Raw genomic sequence first — 26955 nt, forward strand, 5'->3', positions numbered from 1 at the left:
CTGATACACTGCATGACATGATTTTGCTTGGAAATATATATTTTTTTAATGAAGTGGAGCAGTAGTTGGCTTAAAGCTAATGATATCTTCACAAAAATACAAGACTTCTTAGCTGCATTAACCTGTGTCAGTACAAAATTATTTTACCTTTGTGTACCATCAATATTCAACTCCAAAAAGCAACTCAAAAGGCCACCATTTCAACAGAAAACTACAACACTGAAAGACAGGACTCTTTTAAAATAGTAATTTTGAAAGTAGGTAATACTATATTTTTTTTCCAAAAGAATCAAGTAACTTTTCAGATGTTCAGATGAAATGAGTATCAAACCAGTACTTTTTAATGGAATCCAAAAATTCTGTACCTGTCCTTGAAATCTTGTAATCCGTTTGATAATATGGAAACCTTTCCAAATGGTATAAGCGTTCCCTGGCAATTCAGGAGATGGAGGGGAATTAAAAGTGACAATACTGAATTTGAATCACCACTATAAGGGAAAACAGCAACACCTGTTTAATTCAGTGAAACCTGCAGTGTGAATGGCACAATCCCACTGGCAAGCAGCTGCAGCCCAGCTCTTCTCCCTGCCCACTGGCAGGACTAGGGGCCATGGGCACCTCCTGAAACATCTTAAGACAGCTTCACTGCAAGAGAGGTCAAACACTGGAATAGGTTGCCCAGAGAGGTCCTGCAGACCTGACAGTATAACAGGCTTATGTGCCTACCCACAGCATTATTAAAATTTGATCAAAGGATAGAAAGTTCTTGTTATCTTTCGATACCAGATATTGTCACAAGTGGCACAGAAATTCTCTTCTGTTAGGAAATTAATCTCCAAGGTTTTAGAAACTTCAAAGATGCTTCATTATTGATTGCCTAAGCTAACTTTCCATGTCTTGAAGGCATGTTTTCTTTTTTCATGTTCACTCTGGCCAGATTCTTAAGCAGCAGCTTTGCCTGAACACAGTAAGTTTTCATAGCATAACAGATGTTCACCCTGACTCTGTATTTAACATTACAAGCTAAAACACTAAATCCATAAGTACTTGAATGCTTGTCACTTTGAATCCTGCATGACTCATCCTTCAAGGCAGCCTATGACAGTCCAAACTGCCAAAGTATTCCTCTGCCACCCTGAAATTCCCTCCTTTGCTGCATGTTTTCCGGTTTTTGATCCTTGGACTGGGTTGAAAAGGCAGCAGCCACCACAGAGCTGTAGCACAGTACCCAAAGTGGTCCTGAGCAAATCCTTTTGCTTACTGACAGGATAGAGAATTTGCAGCACGTCTGTATTATCAGAAGCTCTGATCTAGGAAAGGGGAAGCAAATTCAGCATTCATAGGTCACTCATTCTGGCAACTGAGATATCCTTCATATGTAATTGTAACATTTGAAGTTCCCTCTCCATGTGAGTGTTTGCAATTAATCATTTAGATTTCCAACAACAAATTGCAAACCCCAAGTGTCCTCACTGGCTATCCTGCTTTGCTGCTAAGGTTCACTGGCACAGCCAGAATTTACTCATCTGCCATCTGGGCTAATGAAGTTACTTAAACTGTTGCCATTCTCTTGGTGGATCACCAATGCAAAGAGAAAACACTCTCTGCCATGAGATTTCAAGTCAGATGGAAGCTCAGCAGTGATGAGATCCAGAAAAATCAAGTCCTCTTCCAGACCTGGACAACAGTACTGCCATGCCAATGTATGCTTCTGCCCACATCTGGAAAACATAACTCCTCCTATACTCTGCCCTGTGCCCAGTCTCCATCTCCCCCTTCCTGATGCAGGATTGCTCTCCTTTCCCACGCCCACCCATATTTTCTGATTTCTCATTTTCACACAAATCTCCCTAACAAATTATCACCTTTGAGCAGCATAATCTGCCTCCAAAAAAAACAGTTATGCTCCATAAAAACAGTTATGCTCCAAAAATACAGTTTCTTCCAGTCTTTCATGTCACATCCTCTCTACATATGAGGGGGGGCTGGGAAAGACATCACCCAAGGGCAGAAATAAGCATCATGCCAAGGGGGCCAAGTGCCAGGTCCCCACCACAGAGAGGCAACAGCCCCAACCAACACATCTTCAGAGTCATTCCAATGCACCTTCAGCCTCGTGGAAGCTCTGCCTGCCAAAAAATCACCCTTATCTTCCCCCTTTTTGCCTTTTCATGCTCTCTGCTAGTCAGAGCAAACAGAGCTTGAGTTGAAGGAGTGGAGCAGAGTTCAAATAGCATGGTCATCCACAGGAAGAGTGTGATGGGGAGCTAAAGGACAGCCTTAAGGTCAGGGATTCTTAGGTACACCTGGTGGCAACATAAAGGAGATTTACCTGCATTTCTAAAAGTACATTCTCTTACTATGAATGGGGGTGCTACATACTTATCAAAAGCAGATCTGTAGGATTTTGCTTTGCTATAGAAAAGCAAATCAATCCCTGCATCTTTTTTCTTTTTTCTTTTCAGTATTTACATAATTTGCCATTAGTACTACAGTTTATCAAAAACAAGCAGTAAAATGAAATGCAGACAAAACCAAAATTCATATATGCTGTTGTAGTACTTATTCTTGAAGTAGTTAATAAGGTCACTTCTCAGTTTACACAAAGAAGCTAGGAAATAGCCAATTTCCCACCAAATCAAGGCTTTTTCTGTATCACTTTAGTTTAGTCATAGCTAGGCCTAAAATTTGCAGGGATAACCATATAAAAAAAGCAATTTTATGTCACAAATAAGTTAATTGTAGTTGCATGTTATGGAAGAATTTATCCTGCAGATGAAAATAAAATTACAAATACATCAGCATTCTGAAGCAGTAAGACCTTATATGAAAGAAAAGACAATCCAAGTATTTAGACTCTAACTGATTTCTGAAGAATAAAAATTCTACTTCGACTACATTAAAAAAAAAAAAGATGACTTAAAAAAAGTTTATTTGAAGACTTGAAGCTTGACCTAAGGGCTGTTCTTACTGTTTGTAAAGCCAGGGCAATGGAAAGGTACAAAGGTGACTCCACTGCAGAGAAAAGAAGCTAAACTGGATCTCCATCGAATACTGACTTTTGTCTCTATTCTAAATACACACACTGCAGTTCTCCAGCTTTTGTTTTTCATCCAAATAAGCCTAAAAAAAGAGAGGAAGAAAAAATAAAGTATAGGATATACAATAAATTCCCATAACTGCAAGATAGAAGATGTATAAACCTGTAACCCTGCAAAATCTATTGTTTTTCCTCACCACAGTCTGACAGAAAGTTGATGTGTATTTGAAACGTTCATGGATGAAACATCTTGGTAGTAAAAGGAAAAGTCAAGCAAAGGAAACACTGTGGGAACACATACTTGATATACCATTTTCACCTCCAGGTTAAAAATAATAATAATAGAGGTTCACAAGCAACTTGTATCAATGTAAAATCAGCTTTGCATTGTGGTTTATGCAACACTTTAGTGTGTATTTAGGGAGAGAAAATCCAATTATTTCTACCAGATAGTCCCTAAACGCATTTTAAGACAGTTAGGAGATTAAAGGCACTGAAGTCTTTTCATATGCTGTTGGCAGGTGGTGTTTTGGTTTTGTTTTCTGGGTTTTTTTTAGTGTGCAGAAAAACCCTCCAGCCAGCAAGGCATCCATGCAGCTGGAAAGGCAGCATTCTTCTATGCTGGATTATGTGACAGTTGGTTACACCTATTTCTAACACTTGCCTGCGAGGTAAAATGCAAAGACAAAATCTCCCAATTATTTATGATCATTAAAGAAACCATAGAGTTTTGGGCTTCAGTAGTCTATTGGCTTGGAGTCCTGGGCAAAATCCAGCATCAGCAAGTACATTGAGATGCATCCTGTTACCCTGAAGCTGCATTCAGCAATATTAACTTGTTTTCACTTTCCTTCCTACATTTGCAGAAAAAATTATATACATGTTGTGTGTGTGAGCACTGTGAAGAGAATTTTAGTGATGTTGTACACCCTTCTTCAGAAGGGTGTATGGAGAGACCCTTCTTCTGAAACCTTTCTATCAAACTCATAAATTACAAACAGTAAAATCTTCACTAACCCTGCTTCATATGATTAAAAATATAATTAGTCTTTAACACAGCAAAGGAATACAAACTGGGAGACAGCTGTAGCTACTGCTCCCAAATGGACATGGATTATATTTATCACCAGGATAAATGAAAAAATTTATTGTTTTTACCTGCTACATCCCTCAAAAACAGAAAGTGTAGCTTAGAATATCTGTGTGTATTTTAAATGCACTGAAGTTATGAGAAATCTGCAAGAGAGACTGATTGTTCTTTGGTTTTTATTTAGAAATTATTATTATTGTTCTTAAAACAGCTTGGTCTGGGTAAAGCAAAGAGATGTATAGAAGTATGAGAGCAGCCAAATATGAGAAACTCATTAATTGAAAGGAGAGAAGCATGAAGGCAAGCATGAAGATGACAAGGTGATTAAGAAGCATAACACAAAGGACCAGAGAACATAGGGAGAGGTAGAAAGCCAGGCACAAAAGCAGGGGGGAAAAAAACACACGAAAAGCAGGTCGGTACCAGGAGTTCACAAGGCAACCAAAAGGTACAACATTAGAAAGAAAATCAGAGATGGAACATGATGCCCCATATAACATTCACCCTACTGCTGAGGGAGGAACCCCAGGGAATGTTCTCTTCACAACCACTAGAAAATCTTCTCTCTCAGCAGGTGGGGTTTTCTCTGACAAAGCAAGAGCCTAAGTGACTGACCCACTCTTATTTATTAAGAGTTTATCCTGACAAAGGGACATCCAGCACCTGCAACGTGTCCTGGCTAGACCCTGGGCACAGAATCACTTCTTCCTGTGCTTCAATCACACTAAAGCCAAGGCAAAGGCTGCTGCCTCAAATTACTAAAATTAATAAAATCTGAAATGTGCAAAGGAACACAAGATACTGACTCAGACCCTGCCCTGGTCTCCGATCCAGGTGATGGGACCTGCACCCCTTCCCAGCTGCCTGCCCCACAGCACAGGTTATGCTGCCTCTGGAAGTCTCTTCATGTGCTCCTGAAACCAAGAGCATTTTAAACTCTTACCTTGCACAAAAAACAAGACAAAAATACTTTAAATTCGTTTTGTTTTAAAAGAGAACTGCAGGGCAATTTTATAATTAGCTATCCCAGGGAGCCAATGCTGTTGTGTATCTAGACATTTTTATGAAATGGCTAACTATTCAGGAAACGGATCAATGAGAATAAATCACTATTTCCCTTTGGTACAGGCTGACTTTCCTGATGCCCCAAGATTTATAGCAGCCTGGAGACCTGCATTAGCTACAGACCAAGCAACTTCAATGCCTAGTAGTTTTAATGCAAAATAAAAGCATTCAGCATCACTTCAGCCACAGCAAAATACGTCTTTGGAGAACTCACTGGGCAAACAAGTGGTGGAATGATACTGGATAGGCAGAGAAGCATCCAGTTGATAAAGGTTTCTAGGAATACTGTATTTATTACTGACAACTACTGCAATATGGCAAATGCTTCCTGCACACATGTTCCTTGCTTACAAAGCTCAAATTCTATCTTCTCTGGTATAAAACACATAACTGAACATAAAATTAAACACAAGAAGAAACGATGAGGGGAAGAAAATTGTTCTTTCAGATCACAGGTTTTGATGTGATCATCTATTGCATTTTAATAGCATTAAAGTGAATAAATCACTTCTGCAAAAAAAAAAAATCCACAAAGATATACTTTGGGGTCTATAATATTTCTTGGAAGTATTATTTGTTTCTTATTCCTCCGTCAGCATGCATATCACTTCACCAGCATCCCTCCTATTTCCTTTCTCTCTGGAAAAGAACACTTCCTGCCTTGCCCTAGAAAGTATGAAACCTTTGGAACAGAAAAGCTCATTTTTCCACTTCATCAGATGCTGCTCCTGTTCAAACTCATCTCAAGAAATACTGCCTGTGTTAGCGGTTTGCATACTCTCTTATTTTCCCATGCCAAGAAGTCAGCTAATAATGCCAGAGACAGAATTTCTTCCTGCTTCTGTCCAGTTCACGTGAAAGTCAGCTGTGGTTGTTGTATAAAATCACGTAGAAAAGCAGGGGGAAAAAGGATGATGCCAACTTCAGTAAAAAGAATCTCTGTTCTCCTTTGTAGCCCTTCGAGATTTAAAAAAGAAAAAAAGAAGAAGAAGAAGAAAGCAGCTGTAGCAACATTATTTTAAATTGAAAGCACAAATCAGATTCAGAATCCAATATAGCCCACAGCCCATCTGTGTCTAACATCAGAGGCCCTGGCCACTCAGTTATTTTACTGCTTTTGCTAGGGATGCTGCCCACAGCTCTTTCACTGGTTTGCTCTGTCAGTACCAGCACAGGCCTGCTCACATCCCAGCATCAACCCCTGGCTGCCACTACAGGAACCAGCACTGACAGCTCTCCTGAACAGCGCTGGAGGTGGGATTTTGTTGGCAGGAACTGGACCTCATACACCAGCACTGAAGCCTGGCAGCACGGGACTTCCAAACTTTGACCCACGTGTTGTTTCACAAGAGTCAAAGCCAAAGGACAGAACGAGCAGGGGAGTCGTTCAAAGCCACATCTGGCTGCCACTTGGGGAGATCAGCCTGGAGAAGGCACTCCAAAACACGTGCACATAGAGTGCAGATGGAAGCAGCAGCCAGTTTCATCTTGTTAAACCTCCTCTGGGGAACGCTGATCCCCAAAACGATACAGTGGATTATTTAGGCTTGCTGTGTGATCTTTACAGTACCCAGAATTTGTATGCAGGCAAGCAGAGATGTGTTTAGTCACGCACTCAGTACATCCAGGTGTCTACAGTTCACTAGTTACTCCCTTCAGAGAAATGTGTTTATAATAAATGACAACTTCCCTTTCAGTAAGATTTCCACCATATGATCTGCATTCAGTGGAGAAGAGCCAACAAGTGGGTTGAGTTACAGTTCTCCTCCTTAGGGGAGGAGTGGGGGGGAAATCACAACTTTTTACTTTGAACATTTTGACAAAGTCAAAAATACCCTGATCTGTTATCCTTCTTTTCTCAAAACATGCAACAAGCATCCCACATTAGAGAAGTTCCAAGGAAAGGTTTCAAAGCTGTTGGTAGCAGCACGCCCCTCTGGAGACTAAAGAATACTCAATTTTGTTAAAGATAGAAACTGCTGCTCTAAATATTCTGGAGGGTAACAACTACATTTTACAGGACCACTGTGGAAATTTTAAAATGAGGCTTTAAACTTCCTCATTAAATTTCATGTTCATTTTCTTAGCGTTGTCATTTCTGTGCCTAGTTGGTGTTTGGTTTTATTTTAAGACAATGATTAAAGAAAATCCCATTTGTAAACCTGGAAAATCTGTAATGGGACATAATAATAGTCCAGAGAACTCAAAATTTCTCAAGATCTAAAAGGAGCATCATTACTAACCCACAGCTCAGATTTTGCACTGGTTTTTTAATTTTAGCTATCAACATTTGCAGCCACTACAGTGTCAGAGAGCAGGAGACCCAACCCCTCTCTACCACTGACAGGATTAATTTGATTAACTCATCGATTGGATGTTTTATATTCTTCAGAGATTGTGAATATTCTTTTTTTTCTTGTAGGGGCATTAAACTTAGAAAAATCTTTTGCTGAACGTATTTGGTGAGATAACAAACCGTTATTAGAATTAGCTACATTATTGCAGCTAAAGACAAGGGAGATCTTTCCTCTCCCAAATTTATAGTTTTATAATTGAGTATGTCAATTAAGATCTAACCAAGATTTAGCAGGCAGTAGCTGAGGGTAATTACTGCAAAGTCATTGAGGTAAAAATATGTGCCTTATTTTCCTAGTAGCCAAATTAATTTTATCTAGCCATTTTGTACAGCACCCATCTTCTTTATGCAACTTTGCTGCTTATTTGCAAGATACTAGACTTTACATTAGCAGGCCAGAGGATAGTACTTTCACATTATGGAAAATTTTATCATATATGTTGTTAAAAATCCCTCCCTTTTTTTTACCTATGGGAAATCTGAATGTATTTTCCTTATTGTACTCTCGTGATGTTATTTATGTTACCACGCTTCCAAGTAGAAGATAGATCTGTGTGTTACTGGATGGACACTTAAGTCTGGCATAGCGTCAGACACAAGCTGTATTGTAGCACATCTCGTTGTGATTTGTGCTTTTTTAGAAGTGTGACTCTTGGCCAAATTAGAGCAAATTTTCACCAAAATAAAGTGGATGGTGTCACTCAGCCTCCACACCAACTCAGTATTAAGGTCTCACTGAAAGCTCTAAAGGGCTCTGTTGATGGGAGACCCCCATTAAAACCACAAGAATTACAAATGATGTAAGTCTAGTACTCACTGCTGTTTCTCCATAACACAGACAATCATCTAAACTTACCTAAAATTGATAGAAATTGAATCTGAAGGAGCACATTACCTATTAGCAACAAGGATTAGGTCTGCCAGCTTCCCCCAGTAACTCATTCACCAGCACTGGAAAGATCCTCATCTGTCTCCAAGTATGAGGCAAAACATGGGTTTATTTTTGCTGTTCAGGGCAGTAAGATTGTGTTAGCTGTACAACAGCCCAATATTATCACACAGCAAGGCAGCATGAAATATAGCAGAAGTACAGGGGCTGAAAGAAGGAAATCAATGGGTATTTAAAACACCATTTAGTTGATTTACCTGTGGCATGAAGCACTGTCGTTTAAAAATCTCTCATGGAGATGTCTCTTCTCCAAATAAAAGCCTGTACTGAAGAGATTATTTACTAAAAGGCTTTTAAATGCTGCCATTAAAAGCAACACATTAAAATCAATTAAAAGGTTTTATAAAAACACCAATCTTCTTTCTCATTTCGTATGCTCTTGCCAACATCATTTCACCCTTTCCTACACCAGCTAAAGCCAAAGAGGTGCTTTTCCCCAATTCAAATAGCACAAAAGGAACAATATTCTAGCTATTACAACAAAACCTTGTTCTAGGCACCACTCAGTTGTTGCCAGATAGGGGTGGATGTGTGTGTGCGTGTGTGTGTGTGTCTGGGGGCACTTTCACTTAACTTTGGGGCTCTCCTGCTTAACACAAGTTTACCTTGTGTTATGTGTTGGAGACAAAGTAGACTGAGTCTCATCAAGTAGAATTTGTCAAAGATTTTTTATTCTTCCCAAAAGACAAGAGCAATCTATTAACTTAGGAGTGGAATGCATCTCATCTAACTTAAGCCATAAAAAATAAAAGACTTCTCAGGTCACTTCTCTCTCTTCTACAAAGGAGAGAAGAAGGCACACGTGTTTATTTAAAATGCACCTAAATTTAGAGCTTAGAGTACATAAATTTAATTTGAAAAAAAAAAACCACACTGGCAATTCATCAATGAAAATTATTCAGCTTTCAGCACTTTCCAGCTTACAGGAATAACTCATGTTCCTGATTGTGACAAGTCTCCTTCAGGTAGCTGAGCTTGCCTAGGTGAAAAACACAACATCTGCACCAAGAAGAAAGGATGGTAAAACTGATGGCTGCACCCCAGCTCACATCTTGAGATAGCAAAAAAAAATTTACTCTTATTCATTCTCCACTTTTTTTTTAGTTTGGCTAACCTTTGGGGAAATAATGTGTTCCTCTTCTCTTCCAGCACAAAGATGTATATTCCATGAAGGGCTTCTATATCTACAACAACAGAAATATGTCTACAAGGAAAAATTTTCAAGCCTCCTCTATCCATCAGCACCATGAGGCTGAAGGTCAAAGCATCATGGATTCAGGCCTTACAACAGTGGGGGGGAAAAGAAAGAACAAAAAGGGAAGAAAAAAAAGGTGCAAGCTCTGCATTATTTTTCTGCTTAGCACATGAAAAGGAAGCAGCCAGAGAAGTCTCGAAGGAATAAAATTTAAAATTCCATTTAAATCACAAACTAATTTAAGAGTTCCACTTGTAAATCTCAGAAAATCATTGTGTGTTGAAAGTTGGTGGGGTAATTTGAAAGACATACAATTCTCCATTCACAGCCAAGCAGTTGGATTATCTGCTTTGGAAGAAAAATTCCACTCATTCACAGCCTTGGAGCGCAAGTGGGACTTCCATAAGAAATAATAATTAGAGTGGGGAAAGGGAGACCTCAAGACTGTGCTTCTCTGCTAACTCAGTTAAATTTCACCCATTTGTTCTAAATGCAATATTTGTTCTCAGGCTGGTAGGCAAAGAAACATGTACCTCACAGTCAGTTCATGGATTGTTTGGCTCCTAGGACATTGCCATTGTCTCACATCTGTGTTTGGGGGCAAAAAAAAAAAAAAAAAAAACAAACAACACGCTACTTTTTGTCTAGTAGGTTGTTGGTGTCTTTTTTAATCTTTCAAAGCTACAAAACACTGCTTCGCTTCCTCATGCAGCAGGTCTCTGCTACATTTCTGCTTCCCAACGCTTTCAGCTCTGTGGAAAAGTCCTCAAAGGGCCCCCGAGTTCATGCAGTGTTTTGTGAGGATACATTACTTTAACACGAGGGATTTAAGAATCCTAAGAGGCAATTCCCAGCAGCCCAGATGAAGGGGCGGAGGGCCGGGGCAGCGGGATTTGCCCCCAGCCTGTGGCGGGGGCTGGATGCACTCGCACAAAGGCATCTCCATCCTTTCAGGCTGCGGATTTATCAATGAACTGCGCGCATTCCAGGCGCTGCTCCCCGCGTTGCCCGGCGGGGGGACGCTCATTGAGGCTGCTTTCATCGCGGTTTGGGTGCCACAAAGGCGGGGAGCAGGGGACAGCGATGCTGAAAGCAGCCCAGCAGCAGCCCTCGATGAGAGGAGGGAGGGAGGGAGCTGCAGCCCCGCTGCCATGGGCGCTGTCCCGCCCGCCCAGGGCGGCCCCGCTCCGCTCCCGACACGGGAACCCCTGAATATCCCGATCCCACCGCTGCTCCAGGCAGCGGGGACAGCCAGAGTCGCAGGGTGATGCCTGTGACAAATCATACTCTTGTGCCAAGGGAAACAGAAAATAGCACGCCACAGACACATTTAGACCTGGTGCTTCTTATACAAATCCTCCATCCCTCTCTTTAATAACTCTAAAATGTCAGGTTTGACAAAGAGCTAAAAAAAATATTGATATCAGAGCTACAAAGGATGTTTTATATCATCTGTACCTCTCTCTTCCTCCCATCAGCAGAGAATTATTTCCTCTAAATGGGTTTGGCAGGGTTTTCTATGATTTAGTTTGGATGATATCTCTTCTTCTGAAAGATTAGTCCACATACAAATAGATACCTCCATCAAATCCTGTTTTCTACTACCTAGGTTTTGTATCTATCCTATTAGTTCTAATTATGTCTTCTTTGAGATGCCCCAAAAGCCTTCTGCTACAGCACAGAAAGAAGTAAGGCTTTCAGATTTTGTCTCTTAAAAATAAGTTGCACATAAGGTTGGTTAGTACATGTTCTTTCACATCCTTCAGTGCCCCTACCAGAAAATAGATATAATTTTTTTTTCTAAGAGCACATAGAGCTACGACTTCACAGAAAAAGATGATATCACAAAAACTTCTGGTGAAAGAAGCAAGGAGAAAAGTTAATTAAAAACTAAGGAGCTTTGGGGGGCTAAATCAATCTTTGACATACTGGAGGGTACAAATCTCTTTCAATACATTTTGGGGCTAATTTTTATTCTAGATCAGCCACCAATATTCAACTCAAAATACAGAGAAGTAATATTTTATTTAGGAACCTAATAAATCTTGTGTTAAGCCTATTACTATAGGACATGGTGAACAGGCAAGATTTTGTGGTGAAGCTGAGTATGCCACGCAACCCCACACAGAAACCAAAACACTTGGGAATTGTATGCTTATTTTTTGCCTTCTTCAGGCACCACATAAGATGGAAGTGTTGATTTTTCCAAGCTCTGTAGGGCCAAACATTGGAAGTTTCACTAAAAAACACGTTTTTCTAACACACTCCATACGGATCTTTGTTTTCTGAATGCTGAAGACAACCTTTTTCAAATATTTAAAACTGAAATTTCAGGTTCATTAACTGCAGTTAACATGAGTTTGCCATCTCTTGTCTCTTTGCTCAAACAACAGTCTGCAGAAAATCTCTGTAACCTGAAATCTGAATCCCAATCTGTTTATGAATACAGTCTATCATATCACAGCCAGACCACTGCATTTGTAGATGGCTATTTCCCTCTGACAAGGGAGAAAATTGTGTTCCATCTCTGAAGCAGTAAAGATAACAATGCCTCAGAGATGTGGAGCTGAGGCATGGAACAGAGGTTTCCACAAGTTAAGGAGGACGTGGATGTGCTGCAAAGTAGGCAAAAAAATGCTCTTGCAAACACATCTGGATCTGAGGCTGGACAAAAACCTTCTGCCCAGGTTCGTTTCACAGTTACCAGGGCAACTTTAAAATGTAAAAGCTCTAGACGTACTATGTTTATAGAATACTGTCAATTTTACCTCCGTTGAGAGGGCACCTTCTATTTAAAACCATGGAGGTCATTCTTAGTGTGGCAAGTGGTAAGAAAACTGAAGGAAGGCAGTGAAGCTGTCAGCAGAATGGCTTTTCCCAGTTTTGGGGTTGAACCATGTGCATTTATGTGGTCAGTTAAAGCAATGAATATTTCAGATGAAATCCTAGAATACCTACCCAGCTGAGCTCACTACTAATTGAAAAAGTCATAGCAGTCAAGGGATAATTGTATATAATCAGGCCATGCAAGCAAACAAGGAGGCATCTTATTTACAGAGACTATTCTGTTGGCAAGAAAGAAAACATTACCAAAATTAAACTGATAGAGAACTTGACACCAATATTATACATAATTCAACAGCATCCCAATTACATTGCTCTTTTATGTTTTTTTGAGCTTGCAGTGAGAGAAGGAAGAGACTCTTCCATATCTGTGCCATGGCCTTTCTAGCCTCTTGCTCTCCTTGCCAGCCAGTATTTACAATACAAATTAGAAGCATCTATAAATATTTTTCCTGCTTTTTCATTAAATAGTCCAAGTCTCCTGATGAAGGGCTAGTGTTTGCATCCAAGGGGGAAAACCAGAAGTAAACATGGAAAATGCCTTGCTCAAAACACAGGGACTGCATATCAGAACATGGGGTAAAACTAAAGGAGCTTTTTTTCCTTTGTTCACATCACTGCATTGTAATTTTTCCATTACAGCATTATTTTTTCCAGCTACAAATAGCTGATTTTATGTATACCCTTTTTATGTTAAAACTGCTCTTCCACAAGAGGACATGCTGTACCTCACCTGATTTTCTCTGCAGCTGGAAGATCTATAGCCCTGAGCAGACAAAGCCAGAACAGTAGTGCAAAGCCCTGCATCAAAAAACTTCAATTGCAAAAAATCAAATCTTAATATAAGTTTGCTTTTATTTTTAATTAGACAGGTTGCCTTTATAAGACATTCTAAACAGATTAAAGCCATGGGAAAACAGACTCAGCTCACTTCTGCTTTTCAAAGCCCCTTCAAGCCTACACATTTAAGTAGGGCCAAACAACTCCATGGCAGCCCAAAGAAGTTGGGAGAGAGGACACAGGCTAGTGACTCCTCCCAGCAGGCACCGAAAGCCACTGTGCTATTTCAGACTCAGAACCCTGAAGTACTTTCCCCAAGAGACCTGAGCATCTGACCCTTGCCTAAGAATATCTTCCTCTGTGAGAAGGGCGAGAAAAAGAGGCAGCCAGGCTGGGGAGAAGAAAGGAGGGGAAGCTGCAGGTGAAGGGAACAGCAGCCACACAGGCAGCAGGGGAAAAGGAACAACTAACTAACGCTTCACAAAAGTCAAAGAATTAAGACGACAAAGATAAAGTAAAATTGTTTTCCAGGCCAGATGGAGCTGGCACAATGCTGCAGGGCTCTGTGCTAAAGCCACCCCACAGGAGTGGAGCAGGGCCATGGCTGGCAGGGGTAACACAAGTGGCAGCAGCTCCTGCCATGCACCACGGTGTCTCCTGCCAGATGTGTGGTAGCCCTAAAGTGGGAAGAACCCAGGGGTTTTAGTAGTGAGAACTCGGGGTCTCAAACAAAGCAAGCTTCTTCTTGCATTGCCAGCAGAGGTAAAGAAGCTGTTATCTATTGTTCTGCTGGGTTTCAAGGTCCTGCAGCTGGAGAGCACTCTCAGCTTTCTGCCATCATGCAGGCTATCTTCTCCCAGCCTCCGTCAGCCTCCCAGCACAGCCCCACTGGGACCTGGAGGAATGTCACCCCAGAAAAGCCCTGAGAACCTGGCCCACCATTTCCACAAAGGGGAGTCCTGGCACAGCAGTGGATGCAGGAGGAAAAAAAGAAGTTTCAAGACTTCTGTAAGGATACACAGTGATGGCTGAATAGGATGCACTGCACAACACCAGGGCCTGTGTAATCACACTGATGTATTCAAGGCAAGCACTGCTCACATACACAGGGCTGCCTGAAGCAAGAGCCCCATCATTACTATTATATTGCATTAAAGGGGAAAAAAACCAAAAGAAACCACATTGTATTGGAAAAAAAATTTAAATATACTGGCTTGAAGAGAGTCTCATAGGAAAAACAGAGCAAGAGGCTATAGCTGATAGCACTGGCAACAGCACGAGTCTGGGCATACACAGGTTCAGGTCTTTGAGTCACAATCATCATGATGCAGAGCCACTACAAGTATGGCAGGAACAGAAACCTGGTCTGCCTCACATCCCCTGCAAGCCAATTCCAGATGCCAAGATGGGGCTCTGACTGTCAATGGCTAGACAAGGACAGAGGATGTTATTTCCTTCTCCGAGTAGAACCTCCAGGGCTATTAGTAAGTTGAACAGGTACTGCCTCAAAAAACACCACCTTTCTTGGGGCCTTTCACAGTCCTCTGCTGACCAGGAAGAATGTAGACTGGAGAAGGGGTTTTCCACAGGCACCATGAAAAGGAAGGAAGGGAGTGTACTGCTATTTAACTGGTTCTTGTTCTTCCACACAGGAAAGCTGATCCTGAAGGATACAAACTGAATAAACAAGACCTTAACCTGCAGGCCTTGAGCAGCAATCCTGCACACTTCCAGTTTAAAACTCTTTAATAAGGGGAAGAAGTAATGGCTGCAGAGCCATAGACTGGGGGTTGGGTCCATTTTGATTGCTTCTCTTGTAGCTGCTCCAGCTTGACCAAGTCTAAAAGATCATACGTGTTTGTACACAAGATGGAACACAACTATTTCTTCAACCATGGCTTAATTATCAACTGCAGTACCTGATAAATGGAAAGCAAACCAGTATTATACACCTATGATCCTGCAGATGGTATATTTATGTCTCTGTGAGCAGTCTCTTTGACTAAATTAGTCACCCAAAACTAGGGTACGTAGCATGCACTGAATGCACACAGTTAATAATATTTTTAATAATCTAAGTTATCTAATCTATTTTAGCACATTTGACTGTGATATGACATACCAAACAATGCCAACATCTTGCCCACTGTCTTCAGTCAAAGTAATTGTAAGTTTCCTCAGACGCATGTTGTGAATAAAAATGTGTTTGTATCAAGGTGACATTCATCAAAAAAAGAGAGACTGTACTGAATTGCACCTCTCCTTTTGTTTAAGGTTAAGAGAGAATATTGTAGATTTGATAATTTATCCCTTTAAACTTGTTTCCCTTCATGGGGTTTGGTTTTGGTGGTTTTTTCTTCCCTGAGAAGCAATATTAAAGGCAACAGAGACTTTAGTGCCTTCAAGGACGAAAAAAACTTCTCAAACTTCTGGACATATTTTTTTCAACCATTCTAATAATGTACTGAGGGAGTTAGGACTGCCTTTCCAGTGAACAGGGCTTTTACCTACAGGAAGACCTTTAAGAATATCTGCATTCACTGCTGTTCAGGTTTCTGGACTAATGACATGGGGAAACATCTATTTCTCTCCCATTACCTTGGCAAACAGGCAAATACAGAGTACAGTCTTGCTGTAGGTTGAGACGCCACAGCAATTCCCTGTTGTTCTTTTTTAAGGTACAAAGAGAAGCCAAAGATATACACGTTAATTGCCTAGTGCAAACCTTCCAATAAAAACAAACAAACACAGAACAATCCATGAACACCTCTTTAAGACTATACTTCTCACATTTCCCAGGCATGCACAGTCCGCTGGCCACATGAAGACTACAGGAACAGAGCTGGAAGGCACCACATCTCTGTCTATTTTACAGTTGTTCTTCAGAAAAATTCCATATCTCACCATGCTCAGGAAAGTGAAAGCCAGTCTAAAAGCATATACCAAGTTACTCGGGCTTTTTTTGCGAGTAGGGAGCAGAAAACCTCACCATCCCATTTCTTCGGGGTAAAAGCAAATAAAGGTGCCTAAGGAGCAGCTTTAACTAGTCTTTCAGGCAATTTACAGGGATCTGTAGTCGGCACCAGCCCTTAAAAGACGCGATTAATTGTCATAGCAACCAGGGCATGGAACCACACGCACTTGGGCTGGGATACAGGGACAGCAGTGTGCCCTCTTACCCACACACGCATCTCAAAAGGGTAACGGGCTCCTCGAGGGGCTGCATTGTTTGGGCACAGTTAATCCTCTATAATAGACCCTCTTAACCAGCCATGAGGGACTCTCCCCTTACTCCCCCTTCCTTTTCAGGAAATATTGAAACCATGGTGCTGCTGTGGCTGTGAAGGGAGGCTGCATGTCGGGGGAGGAGGAGGAAAGGAGAGAGTCAGACAGGCAAAGGAAACAAAACTGGGGATTATCATGTACTTTGGGGTCCAGCTAGGAATTAATCTTAAGAACTGACATATGGCTTTTCCCTGCATTGATGGTGTATTTTCTTTACTCATACCATAAGTCTTTCATCTTCTTTCCCTCTCTCAGGACATCACTGAGTTTATAAAACCAGCCAGTGTGGTTATACCACAGCACACCTCCAAGCAAATTCATTTGCCATCTCTGCCTACCTAAGAGCAGAGAAGAGCCATGGTCATCAGGAAACACCAAAACAGCAAGAAGCAGGTCCTTCTCTCCATGATAATTTACTTCTATGCCACAGAAGCATACTTGAACACAGACAGGCAAAGTCAGATGGAGGTTTTTGTCATGTTGCATTTCTTCCCTCCCAACAAATGGGATTCAAACACTGGCAGAATTTACCTGAAATCTTCTTCCCTAGTTTCCTGCTCACTCATTTTGGTATCAAAATACAAATTGCTGTATAATGCCCTGCAGCAAAGTCGCTGAGTTTGGTGGTATTTCTTTGTGTGGTTTTGCTTTCTTGGTTTTTTGGGGTTTGGGTTTTTTCCCTGGGAGTGAGAAGGGTGATGTGCTGTTATTTTTTCTTTTGAAATCAACAGAACCTGTACTCCTCCTAATAGACACCTTCCCAGTCTGAAGACGATCAGTCCCTTTTCTTCCTTACCTGTGCTTTTGGTGCTCTAAATACAAAAGCTTTGCTTGCTGCAGGAGAGAAGTTGTTGTGAACTGATAGAATAGAACTGTGCAGCAACTCTACACAACAGTACTGCAAGTGAAAATCCAACAGCTAGGAGGATACAGGATCAATTTGGGAAGCAGGACTAACAGAGAAATGCTTCCAGAAAACTATGTCAGTACAATCTTGTGACCGTTCCCAAGGTGGCCAGATTGGTGGATATTTTGATCTTAAGGAATTATTTTGGCAACTAAAGTTATGGGATTGCAGATCAGAAGCACAGTTTCAGGAAAGCTTGTGCATGGCTGCTGGCTTCAGGAAGAAAAAGGTCAGAGAATGGCAATAAGCCTCCAAGATCACATCAGCCAAATAAAAACAGCTATTCACACTTTATTATAGAAGAATACTATAATACATCACATGTCGTCATGGAAAGGGAGACAAACCAGTTCAGTGGCCACCAATTTTGGCCACCACAGATTGGGCTATTTTTCTAGTCAGCTGCAGTGAAGAAGTTACTGCACACCTTGGCAGAGAGACAGAAGTTAGTCACAAAGCACACAGGAGCACTGTTGCACACCAGATATAACGATTTTAGACCTGCTGAACACGTGCCTCCCCTTTTATTTACTGGGGAAAAAAACCTGTTTCATGGATCAGGCTCCCCTTCCATTTTCTAGCAACAGGGAAACAGAGCATGCTTATACTAAGCTTTTTCACATGCCTATTCTCACTGAACTCGGGCTTGCCTAAAAATAAATAAATTTAACAAAGACTACTGTCAATTTAGGGCTGCATCACACCTCCACCATCACCTCCAACAGCAAGTACTTACAAGTCTAACAGCAGACATTTTTCTACCAGCCCCATTCAGAATCATACTACCTGATATCTGACAAACTTCTTTTTCCTCTCTGCTATACTCACACTACTTCCCCCCTACCTGAGGGAGGAATTGGCTACAGCTGATTGTTTACCAGCTGTCAATAGCCAACGGGTCTCATATGTGTTCATTTTCTCAGGAACATCAGCACTAAGGTTTGTAACAAGAAAGCAAGAGGAAGCTTAAGATTTTGGCAACAAGTAGTTAGCTCAGGCATGATATTACAACACAGATGAGCCAAATAAAAAGCTTGAGACCACAGAAAGATATACTTTCCCTTCCTTCTTTCCAGTTTCTTTTGCCTCTCATCCCTGTTTTCCTCACCTCTTCTGCCCTTACTCCTCTCTGCTCACAGCCTCCTTCCTTTCATTATCAGTCTAGGCACTAGTTTAATGAAAAGTTAGCTAAAAACCCAGCTACAACAGCAACCTCTTTCAGCTGGGTTAATGATCTGTGATTTTAGCGATCTGCCTATGATAGAAACCAGACCTGACTTAGCAAAAGCAGAAGGAGCAATTTGGCCAGGAGCAGGGAAGAGACAAAAGTGCAACCTCCTTTTGGCAGTTCATGATGCTCTGTTAAGAACAAACTCATTTCTCAGCCTTTGCTCATGTTATCTTACCTAGCTCTGTAAAATGACTGAGAAGTTGAATTTTCACATGAGGTAACTTGTGACCCTCTCTTAATAATTTCTAGGCATCAGTGAAGGAGTGATGGATTTGGAAATGGTTTCTTCCCTCCATCAGTGCTTCTATTTTTTTTAACAGTCTCCTATTAAACCAAATCAATATGTGTATACATGTGCATTATTCATATAGTGCATATATTTACATTGCAAGTATCTCAATAATAGTCAAGATGCAAGTCTCAGAAATTATTACAAGCTTGTCTCTAGTACATTCTTAGTTCCTTCCCTTTTGTTAACAGTTTCACACACAATGTGTTGAGCTTCAGCCAGGATCAGCTCTTCACCAAATGACTGCTCTCTGCTGCCATACGTGTCTCCAATGAAATCAGTGTAACCTGTCTTTGGAGGCAGGAAAAAGGGTTAGCTCACTAACACGCCTTCTAAGCTCTGTGATGGCAACACCTTTTTGTGTCTGGGTAACGTGGCTTGTGGAATCATCTCCAGTGTCAGGAGAATTTCAGCTGCCCCAGGCTCCATTTGTTCTCACCCATGTACCAGCTTCATAATCCATATGTGTGTAGCCACATGATAAACTACACTGGAGAGAAGATCCATCTGGAAACACAAACCAACAATGGCAGAAACTTTTTCTCATTTTTTCCCATCTGAATCAAATCACCAACCTGTTTTTCGATGGTACTGTGCCAACAGTTCCACTAGCAAAACAAAGCAGGAAGAAGCTGGGAACAGGGTCAAGAAAAAGGGGGAGTGGAGCAAGGAGCTCTTCTGGCACCTGCCAGAGCCTCATTCTGCAGCCCCAAATTCACCTGACACTGCTTTCAGCCCCAGGCCACTTCAGGTGCTCTTGGGAAACCTCTTGTATTTTGAGAGAAGGTACTTCAGGAAAGTTAGATGCTTTTGAAAAGCTGTCTGTCCCTCATCTCCCAATGCCTACATGTACTGCATGCATTAATAATTTTGTTTCTTGGCAAAGTTTGCCCATAAAGTTTCAGAGAAGCACTATAGTAACTGCAAACCAGATGCTTCTGAGTACTATGCTCTATTTTATAGCACTCTGTAGCATTTTACAAGCATTAACCAATCAACAACTCTTCCAGGTTGTTAAGTTTAATTGTCCCCATTTTAGAGGTGCTGAACCAGACCCAGTGAGGTGGAGAGATTTACCCAGGGCCAAAAAAAACAATTGTTGTCTAATTCTGGACTGTAAATCAAAAGCTACTGTATGTAACTTCTCTCCAAGTCCTTTAAAACACAGTATTTCCCCTCATCTGCTGCTGCAATTCTCCTGAAAACAAAACAGGCAAAAGCCTACCCTTCCCTGTCCTGCACTGCACACATTGGTAAAGCTGCATTTTGTCCACCAGCTGTCCTGTAACTTTTAGTCTTGCACAGTCAGGAGGACACAAATCACCCTGCTCTGGCTTTGGTCCCAAACCCCACAGCTGGGTCAGCAGACAATATTCATGGGGCAACTCACCACTTTTTAAACTCTGATGCCTACTTCTGCATCATAATTATATATGATATTTTTGGGGGTGATTTTTTTTCCCTTCAGTTTCCGTGTATCACCTGGCTGATCCTTTTGTGCATGCTGTATTTCATTTATCAGGCTTGACTTTTAATGTCCAGTAACTGCAGTGGTGCACAAGCAGCAGCAACAGTCAAATATAAGGCAAAAATTGGTCAAATAAGCTGCATGCTCAGTGGATACTGCAACATTTCCTGGAAAACAAGAAAGAAAAACTGTCCAGAGAAGAGTGAGTTTTACAGAGTTTCACCTTACAGAAAACCATGTTTCACTGGATGAAACATTATCTTTGTGTGTATGCAGCTGCCGGAGATTTCTCCACCTAAATGTCTGGTGAGCTGCTTAGAATTCCATTTAAGGCTGGGCTGAGACCAAACGGCCTCTGCAATTCTCTTCCTGAGAGTTACAGAACAATTCTGGTCCGTCCCGAGGAAGAAAGGACATTATCCCCAAGCATCACTGGAGCTGTGATGGGAATAGAAATGCCAGTGTTAGGACTGCCTGAAGGCTGTCTCTCCCTGCCATTGGTGCTGTCTACCAGCCTTGAATTGCAGCAGAGGCAGAGGTGATCAAACAGTTTTCTTACCCCATATTTCTTCTGGACCCCACTTCTTTTACTTCTCACCATGAGCCTTCAACAGCTCAAGCTCTGGAAGCAAGTGAATGAGCTCCACATCAGTTGCCCATTTCAGCTGCTCTTTGCAACTACTCCTCAGCCAAACACTGCTGCTTCTGAAAGATAAATGCATGCATGGCTGCTGCTCAAAGAAAAACATGCAAATACACCACATTTGGCAGGCAACTTAGTATAAGTTACATTTGTACCTTTGTTCCCTCTCCCACTTTGGACCTGCCACGCAGAACAGCAGCCAAAACACATCTCAAAGATTAGGTCTGGCCTCAGAGACCTGATTTTGCACACCTAAGTTACTGGTAGACACAATGACTAGCATAATCATTACTCATTTGAAGCTTGATGCATGGCATTTTATTCAAACAAGTGCCCACATAAATGGAAAAAATAATCATTAAAAGACAAAGAAAAAAGACAAATTTAAAATTGTCAGAGTGTAATGCTTCATGATAAATGGCAGCTAAATACTCTTGGGTGTAACAGTGTTTTGGATGTTAGTAAGAACATTCATAAATGAGAAAAGAAATTGGTATTGATTCTGTGGGCTCATGTCTCAATACATCTATAGGTTGTAATGTAGGAATAAATCTGATAAATTAATCTAGCTGAGTAATAATAAGTTCCATTAACACAGTAATGCATACCAAATCAATATGTATGGACAATTTCAGACATCAAATTTAACAGAAATTCTTCTACAAGTTAGAATGTGCTAGAATTTATTTAATTATAATGGGAAGTTGATTTCAGGTAACTAAAAAATGTCACATGCTTACACACAGTCACAGACAGAGTTTTTCAAGTTAATTACTTGGTGCCTTAAACTCAAGTAACCTCTCTAAATCAGGAGCAACTCTGAATCGCAGAGATTTTGTTTGGTTAATATAAATCCAATGTAACTCTGTCATTTCTGGCAACCCTCCAATCACCATCATGGCACTGCATCTTACCTTGACCATTCTGCCTCAGTCCTTGAGTGCAATTCTGCTACTGCAGAGTTGTTCTGCTGTCACCATTATGTTTAAATGAGAGAAAACTGAATTTTCCTTTACAGTGCCAGTAAGAGCTGCCTTCATACATGTATGATAACCATCACACCACCTTGCCCTTGTGCTTCTAGTTTAAATCCTCCAAATGTTCTGGAATCTACTGAATGTCTTTGAAGATATGATTCCCCCACCACAGACTCAACCCAAAAAGAAAACCCTTAAGAATACTGTCAAAATATGCTGGTGAGCACCAACAAAAAGCCAAGCAGCTTTGGCAGAAGAATATGAGGAGGCAGCAATGCAGCAAGGTCTCCAGGGCTACGCTCTGGGGCAAGCTGGACAGCACTTCTGCAAATGCTGAAAGTCCTTTTTCTACAAAGTGTCCCACTAAGAACATCAGGCACCTGACAGCAGAGCATCAAAACCTGACTGGAAGTTACCTGTGCATGTCTGGTAGGTTACACAGGAAAAGGAGTGCCCTGGGGTGACTTTATGATGCTGAATTGTGTCCCCATTCATCTTTTAGCCCAGAAATAAGTTTTGTGCCTTTAAAACTAGACCCGAGAGTAAAGGGGGAGAGAAGGAAACGCAGTGAAATTTTTTCGCAGCTGTTTTCAAAAACAGAGATAAGAGCTTCAGCTCTCTCTTGGTGTGCATTGTCTGCAGCATGGACAGTGGGAGAGAGCTCTCCTTTGCTTTCAGTTAGTTTGTTAGCTAGCTGAGGCAGTGAAGTTGCCCAGACTCTGGCTTTTTCTTTTCCTTGAACTATTCAAACCTGCTCTGGACTGAAAACCCAGAAGAACACCAGGAGCTCACACCTGTGGCTCACCAGGGCTGGGACATGGCATTTTCCAGCACAGGAGGGACTGAGACACTCAGTGAGCTGAGAAACACCCACAGAGGGCTCTCTCTGAAGGACTTTCTGAATTTGCCATCTCTTCAGAACAGCAAGAGATTTTATTGCTGAATATCATTCATTTTATTATGCTTCTGAATACTTTGCTTGTTAAATAAACAGGTTTTCCCACTTTTCTCCAAGGAGGTTTATCTCCCGAACAAGTTTGGGAAAGGGCTGCTGAATTCTGCCCTTCAGTTCCCTTCCAAATTTGTCCCAAACCTGGACAAGGAGGCACTTCAGTTGATCGTTACTTATATTTGAGTGATGGCTTTTCCTCACTATATGGAATGAAGCTTGGAAACTTTTTTGCCTAAGGGTACTTAATCCTCATACCCAGCCTGACGAAAATTATATCTACAACATTCAAGTTTTACTTCCTTCAAGTATCAAATCCCAAACCCATTAAAATATTTTCCAGCTCCCTACTCAACTCTTCCCATCCTACTTGCTATTTTCTGTCCTTTCTCACTTTCAATCTACCCAGGACAATCCCTACAGACCTCAATATACTGGCAGCAGGAAGTTTAAAAGAACATGTTCTAAAGCATTTCATGTCTGTAGTAGCAGCAGCAGAGAGAGAAAAGGAAAGAAGTGACAGGAAAGAAACCTTTCGTTTCATTACAGCATTCAGCTTCAAGTAAGATGATATTTCAGAAGGCAAATGGCCCAAATCAGGCTGCAGAAGCCACTGGAAATACAGAGCTGTTTAAACTGCATAAAACACCAGGGCTTAAAATAATCACAAGGTAATTAATCTAATTTTAATAAGTATTTTCTAGCATTTGTCTCACCATCATAGGGCAAAAAAACCCAAAAGAATAATATTGCAATCTGGAAAAGCCACAGAGGCACCTGGGTAGACAAGGACTGAAATTTTGGTAAAAAACAGAAAGCATCAGACAGGGTACAGCTTATGCCTTACCCCTCCTTGGAGCATTTGACCTCTGCCTTTCACTGACTCACTTCAGGCCTCCACTTGAAGTTACACATCTACCTCGTCTCTTCAAAAAAAAAGGAGAGATAATTCCCCCCTCTTCTGCCTTGCAGCCACCACTCTTACTCAGCCCAGCCCAGCTGTCTTAAACTCCCCCCTTCCCTGAAAAGCTCTGAGATAGCCACCTCAAGGCTACATTAAGAACCAGAATTTTAGTTATTAGGCTGGAGAGATCCAGGAGTGGAGCTGTGGAGCTCTCTTCTGCTTCGAAGAGTTGATTAAGAGGTATCAGAGCAGGAACAGATTCTGACATATCCCTCCCACAATGTCAATGGCTTCTTCTCTATTTCACTAAAGAGGGGGAAAGATTTACATGCCTCTTAACTCATATTCCACTTCTACCAAATGGGAAGCAGAAAAAGCCAACACCCATCAAAAAACACTTGCCAGATGAGAAAACTAATGAGAATAAATGTGGCACAGAAGACAGCACCCTTTTAAAATCAGTGCAGCCAAATTATGTACAGTGACACTTCTGGACACACACATAACAGCTCCTTTGACAAAAGAAGAGGACTAAGTGAACTAATGGCCATCACTATGAATGTTTCAAATTTTGTTTTCATTCCATTATCAGCTAATACTGGTTTACAGGTTGAAATTATCACTAGGGTTATGGTCTTGCTATTGGACATAAATTACTTAATTTATCTGTATTAGAGATGCAGCAATCTGTTTCAAGCATAGGGGGCGTTTTTAAATGAAAACTTTGAAGCCTGAAATGCCTTGGAAGATGAGCTGGGATGGGAGGGGCGGGGGGAGGAAAGCATCTTCGAGATGCAAACTTTTAATTTTCAAAATTTCTCATGTTTTGCATTAAGACGAAACCATGACCTGTTGAGATTCTTCATCCCAAGGGAACCTCACAGTACATGTGCTCACAGCAGCCTTCAGGGATGCAGAAAAGCAGAGTTAAACATGGTCTCTTACATAAGCACTCCCTTCACCAGATGACCATGAAGTCATACTTGCTCTCCAACCAAAAAAATCTAGTCTGGACATAAGAAACCTTACTAAACATGCAGTCTGGAGAAAGACCAATTCTTCTTCACAAGGCTTTGACTCATCTACACTTTCTGTTAGGAAAAAAGAAGTTATAGCAAAAGAGAAGATTCACTATCCAGCTCTGAAGTTCCTACAGGTTGCCACAGGTCAGACCTATCTGAAGGTGGAGTGTGACCTGTCATATTACCTGGCGAACAGGCAGTGTAAGGAAGCAAATGTGACCACCACACCAAAGGGAATCTGAAAATATGGACTGAAGTTACTGTATCAGCTACAAACAGAAAACTGGCTTAATAAGCGTCCCTGTTTTTTATCGTGGAGCCTGCATGGCATCATTTGTGGGCAGACCTTTCTGGTGAGATCAAGGGTCACCCACCTCCTCTAGGAAATTATTTGGTCATTGCCACGTGCCATGGCACATCCCAAAAAGCTGGCACTCCTTGCAGATGTAGGGCACAGTGTTGCTGTACAGCTGCACTCACCCAGCACAGCCAGGCTGTGGGGATGCTCCCTCTTGCACTGAGGAAAAGGTGATGCCTGGGAGTCAAAACCTGCTGCCTCAATCGTTTGGCGTCTCTGAGAAAAATGAGTGAGAGTGAATATGTATTGAAGAAATGTTTTCTTAAATCACGAGAGAAACCAAGTCGGAGAAAGCTGAAAGATGAACTTCAAAACTTGAAGTGTTTTAGTTAAAATCTCGGCTAGATGGATGACAGACATAAATAAGCAAAGACAGGTAGAGTAGGCAGTTCACAACATGAATCTCAGAACCACCAATACTTGAACACTTTACAGTCATAGCAATTTATGAGTCCCCATACAGCAGTTCTTGCAACAGGTGATTTCAGCTGAGTTTGAACTCAGCTTACAAGCCTTTGAGCATGAGACTTCTGTTGTTGTTGGGCTTGGGGGCTGATTTTTTCGTAATTTTTAATGTCAAGCTTCTTCAGCAACTTCTTTTTCCTAACCTTTCCTGGTAATTAGCCCTAATCAGTATTCAAGTGCTAATCTGTAAGGCTATCTGCTGACTTAAAGGAAGGGAACACCTCACTAATAGCCCCAGTGTTTCCCTCTGCCTGCAGAAACAACCCCGATAAGGACAGAGACTCCAGCCATCTCCAAAAAGACAGAGCCACAAAGAGCCCTTCTGATCGCTGCTGGCATCTGGCCTTCCCCTCATTAGCACATTAAAGCTGCTCTGTCCATCCCATAAGAGCCACTCTGTCCATTCCTCCCGCTTTCTCTATGGAGCCATTTATGGTGCTGCTCCTTTGAAACCCCCCTAGTTCAAGAGGCAGTAACCCCTTTCCCAAAGCTCACAGCACAGCCAGTGTCAAAAATTCCCACTTGCAGACAGGCACCCAGTAAGTAGTGGCATTTTGAATGTCATAGGTAGACAGAAGACACCCACATATTCTGCCTTGCCGAATTGCCCCTCCTAGGAAAAGTCTTTCCCCACTCAGTACGGAAATTGTTGGGTTTGGATTACAGTGCACTTAGGATATCACATCACTTCAAACAATTCCTACTTCAGAACAGGACCAGCAAGGCTTGTATCTCTTAAAGTGTAAATTCTCGGGAGCAAAAACTAGTCAAGAGGGACAAAGCTTCCCAATCTTGGCTTCTAAACCTGTTAAGAAATGACATTCGGACACTTTGAAAGCAAACTTGGACAGATTTGCAGTGCATGCTACATCAAAATCATGGAAGCTTTTTGTACTTTAGCTGATCTTCGCTCTTAAATCAACTCATTTTGTGTTCTATGGCATGCCAATAAGTAAGTGTGCATTCACTGAAATAAGTTGTTTGGAGAAGAGGAAGAGCATCTTTTTCTCCTGTTTTACAGGTATTTCCCTTATGTGCCTTAATCATTGGGAACACAGCTGGTTTGCAGAAGTTGTTTGGCGATCACAAATAAACTCATGAGAAAAGGAAAGAATGGACAATTTTTCATCACTTCATT

At 41.4% G+C, this 26955-nt stretch overlaps 1 protein-coding gene across 2 annotated transcripts in view; it reads right to left on the bottom strand.

Moving 5' to 3' along the window:
* The window catches only part of SLC35F1 (solute carrier family 35 member F1), a 220147-nt gene that overhangs the window by 187025 nt on the left and 6167 nt on the right, over window positions 1-26955 (bottom strand). The window contains exon 1 of one of the 2 annotated variants that reach the window (XM_088161886.1): window positions 21059-21078. The exons of the other annotated variant lie outside the window; for it this stretch is intronic. Coding sequence (XP_088018012.1) covers window positions 21059-21063 — 5 coding nt within the window. The 5' untranslated portion in view covers window positions 21064-21078. Of the gene's footprint in view, window positions 1-21058; window positions 21079-26955 lie in introns of those variants that run through there. 2 annotated transcript variants of the gene reach the window in all.

The sequence above is a fragment of the Sturnus vulgaris genome, chromosome 3 (genome assembly GCF_052056855.1).
Source record: "Sturnus vulgaris isolate bStuVul1 chromosome 3, bStuVul1.hap1, whole genome shotgun sequence".
NCBI lineage: Eukaryota > Metazoa > Chordata > Aves > Passeriformes > Sturnidae > Sturnus > Sturnus vulgaris.